The 5,849-nt window shown below is 36.8% G+C and overlaps 1 protein-coding gene across 3 annotated transcripts in view; it reads left to right on the plus strand.

Moving 5' to 3' along the window:
- ZCCHC9 (zinc finger, CCHC domain containing 9) overlaps positions 1 to 5,849 on the plus strand; it is a 23,916-nt gene that overhangs the window by 14,939 nt on the left and 3,128 nt on the right. For all 3 annotated transcript variants that reach the window (XM_005858096.2, XM_005858095.2, XM_014550234.1), the window contains exons 3-5: positions 2,454 to 2,604; positions 2,838 to 2,930; positions 5,133 to 5,201. In XM_005858096.2, coding sequence (XP_005858158.1) covers positions 2,454 to 2,604; positions 2,838 to 2,930; positions 5,133 to 5,201 — 313 coding nt within the window. The remainder of the gene's footprint in view (positions 1 to 2,453; positions 2,605 to 2,837; positions 2,931 to 5,132; positions 5,202 to 5,849) is intronic.

Here is a 5,849-nt window from a genome sequence, read left to right on the forward strand (position 1 = left end):
TGCCTGGCTGCCGGCCGCCATCTTGGCTGACAGTTAATTTGCATATACTCACTGATTAGCCAATGGGAAGGGTAGCGGTCGTACGCTAATTACCATGTTTCTCTTTTATTAGTGTAGATAGGATTTTTCTCACTGGAGGATATGTTTATTGATTTGAGGGAGAGAAATATCAATGTGAGAGAGAAACATTGCCTCTTGTACACTCCCCAACTGGGGATCGAACCTGCAACCTAGGTATGTGCCCTGACCATGAATTGAACCTGCAACTTTTTGGTGTATGGGATGATGCTCCAACTAACTGAGCCACCTGGCCAGGGCCTTCCCTAGATCCCCACAGGAAATGAAATGCGTAGTATAATTCCTTCCCTTCTCCCCTTTTTAAGTTAATTTCTAAGTCTTCTAGTAGGATATTTCATAAGAATCAGGATTTATTATCATTTTACGCTTTTTTTTTATTAGTAAATGTACAGCACTGTTAATACCAATGTGGGTTTTAAATGTTATAGCCACCATACATGTAGTTTCTGACATTTGCAGGATCTGTTCTGTTTAGTGCCATTTAAAGATAATTATTTAGCCCTGGCCAGTGTGGCTCAGTTGGTTGAGGGCCGTCCCATGCACTGAAAAGTTGCTGGTTGGCACAAACCCAGGTTACAGGTTCAGTCCATAGGGTGTGAGCAGGAGTCAACTGATCAATGTTTCTCTCTCACATCGATGTTTCTCCCTGTCCTTTTATCTCTAAAAAAAAATCAATAAAAACATATTTTTTAAAAGATAATTTTTTAGAGACAATATTAATGAGACATTCCTTATGAATAAATTGGGATAGAAAAGATAATTTCTGTTTGAATCAGAATAGTTTTAAGTCAAGATAACTTAAAGGTAATTAAATTGACATAAACAGTGGTGAATTGCATACTATTTGAAAAAGCTTAATATGACTTTTTTTAAAAAAATACTTTTATTGATTTCAGAGAGGAAGGGAGAGGGAGAGAGAGATAGAAACATCAATGATGAGAGAGAATCATTGATTGGCTGCCTCCTGAATGCCCCCCACTGAGGACTGAGCCCGAAACCTGGGCATGTGCCCTGACCAGGAATTGAACCCTGACCTCCTGGTTCATAGGCCAATGCTCAACCACTGAGCCACGCTGGCTGGGCTATTATGACCTTATAAGAGAAGTTTTATGTTTGTAGTTAAGGGGGAAAGATTTTCTTTTTTTTAAGGAATGATTTATGTTAAAAGACTATGCTTGTTGTGACCTACCTTCAACTTTTTTTTTTTTTGTAATTAATATCTGATACTTAGCACCAGTTCTTAATTGCTAATAAATTAAGATATTAGACATTTAGTAGTTCGCTTCCCACAACCCCATTTACATTAAATTTAAGGATCAATCAAGAAACTTGTATTTGAAATTTATATAAAAAACTAATTGGTTAGCTGTCAGGTTATTAGAGACCGCCTTAACTTCACCAAAAATCTAAAACTTACGTTGGTAATCCAGAATTTAGCATTAACTTTTCCTCCACTTGTAGAATAAATGCATTTTCTTTGTTTGGACTAGCTTATTCTAAATGTAAAAGTTACTGAAGAATAAAGGGACTCATCCTCCAAATTGCTAGAATATGTAAAACAAGCAAACCATTGTTCAGTGTTATGTTGGAGGCAAATAATTCATCTTAGAATTATTCCTTTAAAATGAATTGTATATACATTCTAAGAATGAAACATCTATTTTTGAATATTAACGAATATATATTACAAAGATATGAAAACTGTAAGGTATACTTTTTAAAAAATTGATTTCAGAGAGGAAGGGAGAGAGGTAGAAACATCAATAATGAGAGAGAATCATTGATCAGCTGACTCCTGCATAATCCCCACTGGGAATGAGCTGCAATCAGGGCATGTGGCCTGACCGGGAATTGAACCGTGACCTCCTGGTTCATAGGTTAACACTCAACCACTGAGCCACTTTTTCGTATGAAATATATTTTATTATTTGAGCCATAATTTAAATGGAATTATTTAACCCAAATTCATTCAATTATATGAACTTTAAAGGTGCAAGTATTAATTTTGAGGGATAATTTTTATGGCCATTGTCTATTCCAGAAAACTGTTTTTCTAGTCAGACATCCCCATTAATGAAGTACATAGTCCACAGTTGCTTAATTCATTTAAGTGATTATCTCCTACAAAGCCACTTAATAACTTTGTGTCTGAGATTGACTGATTGAGGATTTTCTAAAACACTGAGACCATGATGAAAATGCCATTTCTTATTGTTTAGCATTGGGTAAAACATTTCTATAGATAAGATTTGAGATTTCAGAAAAAGTGCTAGATATCCTTAAAATGAGAAATGTTTTAAAGATACTTTTGAGAACAAGAATTGATAAAACCAGTGCAGTTTTGCAGTGTGGAAACTCACATTTTGTTTTCCCAGGTATGTTTTCATTGTAGAAAACCTGGCCATGGGATTGCAGATTGCCCGGCCGCCCTTGAGAATCAAGATATGGGCACTGGAATATGTTATCGGTGTGGATCTACAGAGCATGAAATAACCAAGTGCAAGGCTAAAGTAGATCCAGCTCTTGGTATGTTTTTTTCTTATCAGTTTTTGATTTGCTTAATTAAAAGTGGGAAAGTGACCAATAAGTAGCCAACTGGGTTTTTCTGTTTACAGGGTTGAGTATGCCAATTTTTGAAATCTTAAGAGATTAAAATTTAAATTATGTAGATACATGTTTTCTTCTCAGAGAATTTTAAAATAATGTGAATTATATGACTTATATAAAACCAATTAAAAGGAACTGTCTGATCCTTACAGGTGAATTTCCTTTTGCAAAATGTTTTGTTTGTGGGGAAATGGGGCACCTGTCCAGATCTTGCCCTGATAATTCCAAAGGAGTCTATGCTGATGGTGAGTACTATTACCCTTGTATGTCAAAAATTTGAGTTATACTTAATTTACACTGTTAATTAGTTCTTGAATATTTTTTTAAAATATATTTTTATTGATTGCAGAGAGTAAGGGAGAGGGAGAGGGAGATAGAAACATCAATGATGAAAGAGAATCATTGATCAGCTGCCTCCTGCATGCACCCCACACTGGGGATCGAGCTTGCAACCCAGGCATGTGCCCTGACCAGGAATTGAGCCATGACCTCCTGCTTCATAGGTCAATGCTCAACCACTGGACCATGCCGCTTGGGCTTGAATAAATTTTTGAATAAGTAGCAAAACCTTGAGAATTTCATTATTTTTATTGAGCACTATTCTACCTACTGGACTTTTTGGGTACTATGACTTGATATATTAATCAAATCAGGAATAACTTGGGTGAATATTTCAAACTGCTTACTTTAGCATCATTATGAGAATATATCAAATTTCTGCTTTTAAACATAACAGAAGCAAAGTTATAATACTTCAAACTAATATAAAATGTTAATTATAAGATTTAAAAAATAGTGTGAATTTAATCTCAGCCTAGCATACCATTTTGTGTAAAGGGCTGCTGTGCATTATTCATTTTTATAGTAGTTTTTGTTTCTGAATGATTTCCTTAGTTAATTGTCTGGCATGGCATCATGTAATTTTCTTACCTTTAGCTCAGCTAATGTCTTAAGGTCCTCACAATAAAATCTGTGATGTCTAAAACTTTAAGGAGATTGTCATATGTTAATGTGAGTCAGATATTAATGTGATGGCTGGTACCTTCAGGTTCTAGACACCTCTTGTGTCATGTCCTGAGTTCCACTGGAGAAGTCCAGTGAAAAAGTCTAGTTTTTGGAGTTAAACAGATTGGTTATAGTCCAAAGCGCCACTTACTAGCTGTGGGACTTTGGCTATGTTATTTAACTTTTCTCATCTTAGTTTCTTCACCTATAAAATGGAGATGAAAAATACTGTACGTATTTCATTGATTCTAAGATGCATTTTTTTTTCACATTTTAATATCTCTGAACTCAGAATGTATCTTACCATTGGTAGGTCCCACATAATTGACATGTTTTCTTTTTTCTGAGAAGTTTGTAAAAGAATGACACATCTTATAATCAATGGTATCTTAGATTTAATGAATTATGGTATTTACTTTGAAGAGTTATGAGGATTAAAATATATTATTTCACTATGACTCTCTAAACAGTAGAGACACCTGGGCCTGGAAAAATACTCAAAAGTGCCTTTCAGTTTTGAACTTATGAAACAGGTCATATAACATGACTAATGAGCAAAGATGGGTAGTCAACCAAAATGACTAGATATTAAAAAAAAAAGTACATCAAGAAGAGTAAATCACATAGAAGTGGGAGCTCAACCAGGTTTATATTTTGTAGGGTCATTTTCCTGAATAAATCACTTAACATTATGAGCATGATCATGATAATTCTTTACCATTACACAAAAGATTCATTTTAGAAATCATGTGTGTTGTAATTCACAGTCCTGGAATGTTGCTTAAAGTAGGTAAATGGTCATTTTAATTAGGGTTAGGATCCCTGGCAGATAGAATGCCTGGAAACATGGCTCTGAGGGACATTTTTAAGAAAGATTGCCCTCATAGTCAGAATTCAGGTGAGATCTTTGGGCATCCATTTAGAAGGGGTAAAATTAGCAATCCTCTATTTTAATTTTCATTCCTTTCGTAACTGCTCACCCCCATCTGATCTATATAATAGAGAGTGGTTTCTAACCTTTGAGGGGGGGTGGTTATTGATCATTAGGTAATGTGATAAAAACCGTGGACGTCCTCAACAAATGCATCAGCACACAAATTTTGCTCACAAGTTTAAGAGTTCACAAACTCTTGCCTATTTTACCATGGTCCTGGCTTTTATGCACTGGCTCTTGGACACTCCAGGGGACAAGTGCCTTCCATCATCTCTCTCTTCTCTTTCCCACGCCTCCCCTGAAGGCCAAGTGGAATAAATGGGTAGGTGCAGTTAGTGCTCTGTGATGTAAGAGGAATGGAGAATGAACTTATCAATAGGATTGGTGGTACCCACCTATGTTCCTGGCTGACAGGTTGTGAGGACCAAATAAGATATGAAAGTGCTTTGAGACATTAAAAGCCCTAAGTAAGTGTGAGAGATTTTCAATGACTTTGTTCTTTTACTAGGTGGCTGCTGCAGACTTTGTGGCTCTGTGGGACATTTTAAGAAGGATTGCCCTCAAAGTCAGAATTCAGGTGAGATCTCTGGGCTTCCATTAAGAAGGGGGAAGATTAGAAATCCTTTATGTTTTTGCTGCATTTTGTTATTAATAACTCACTGGGGTATTACTGATTTTTTTAAAAAATATATTTTATTGATTTTTTTACAGAGAGGAAGGGAGAGGGATAGAGAGTTAGAAACATCGATGAGAGAGAAACATCAACCAGCTGCCTCCTGCACACCTACTGGGGATGTGCCCGCAACCAAGGTACATGCCCTTGACCGGAATCGAACCTGGGACCTTTCAGTCCACAGGCCGACGCTCTATCCACTGAGCCAAACCGGTTTGGCGGTATTACTGATTTTAAGGCAACCTAGTTTCCTGCTGCAGTGATGACTCAATCATTTCTCTGTCAGCTGTAGACACAGTACCAATTGTGCATTAGCTGCTGTTCTCAGGTGGGGAAAAAAGGGACCAATAAGCCCTGGAGGACCCTGATCTTACAAACATCTACACTAATAAAAGAGAAACATGGTAATTGGCGTACGACCGCTACCCTTCCCATTGGCTAATCAGGGAGATATGCAAATTAACTGACAGCCAAGATGGCGGCCGGCAGCCAGGCAGCTTAAAGCGAACATGAGGCTTGCTTCCTTCATTGAAGGAGGAAGCCAACGTTCCC

This window comes from Myotis brandtii, unplaced genomic scaffold, assembly GCF_000412655.1.
Source record: "Myotis brandtii unplaced genomic scaffold, ASM41265v1 scaffold115, whole genome shotgun sequence".
In the NCBI taxonomy this organism is placed as follows: domain Eukaryota; kingdom Metazoa; phylum Chordata; class Mammalia; order Chiroptera; family Vespertilionidae; genus Myotis; species Myotis brandtii.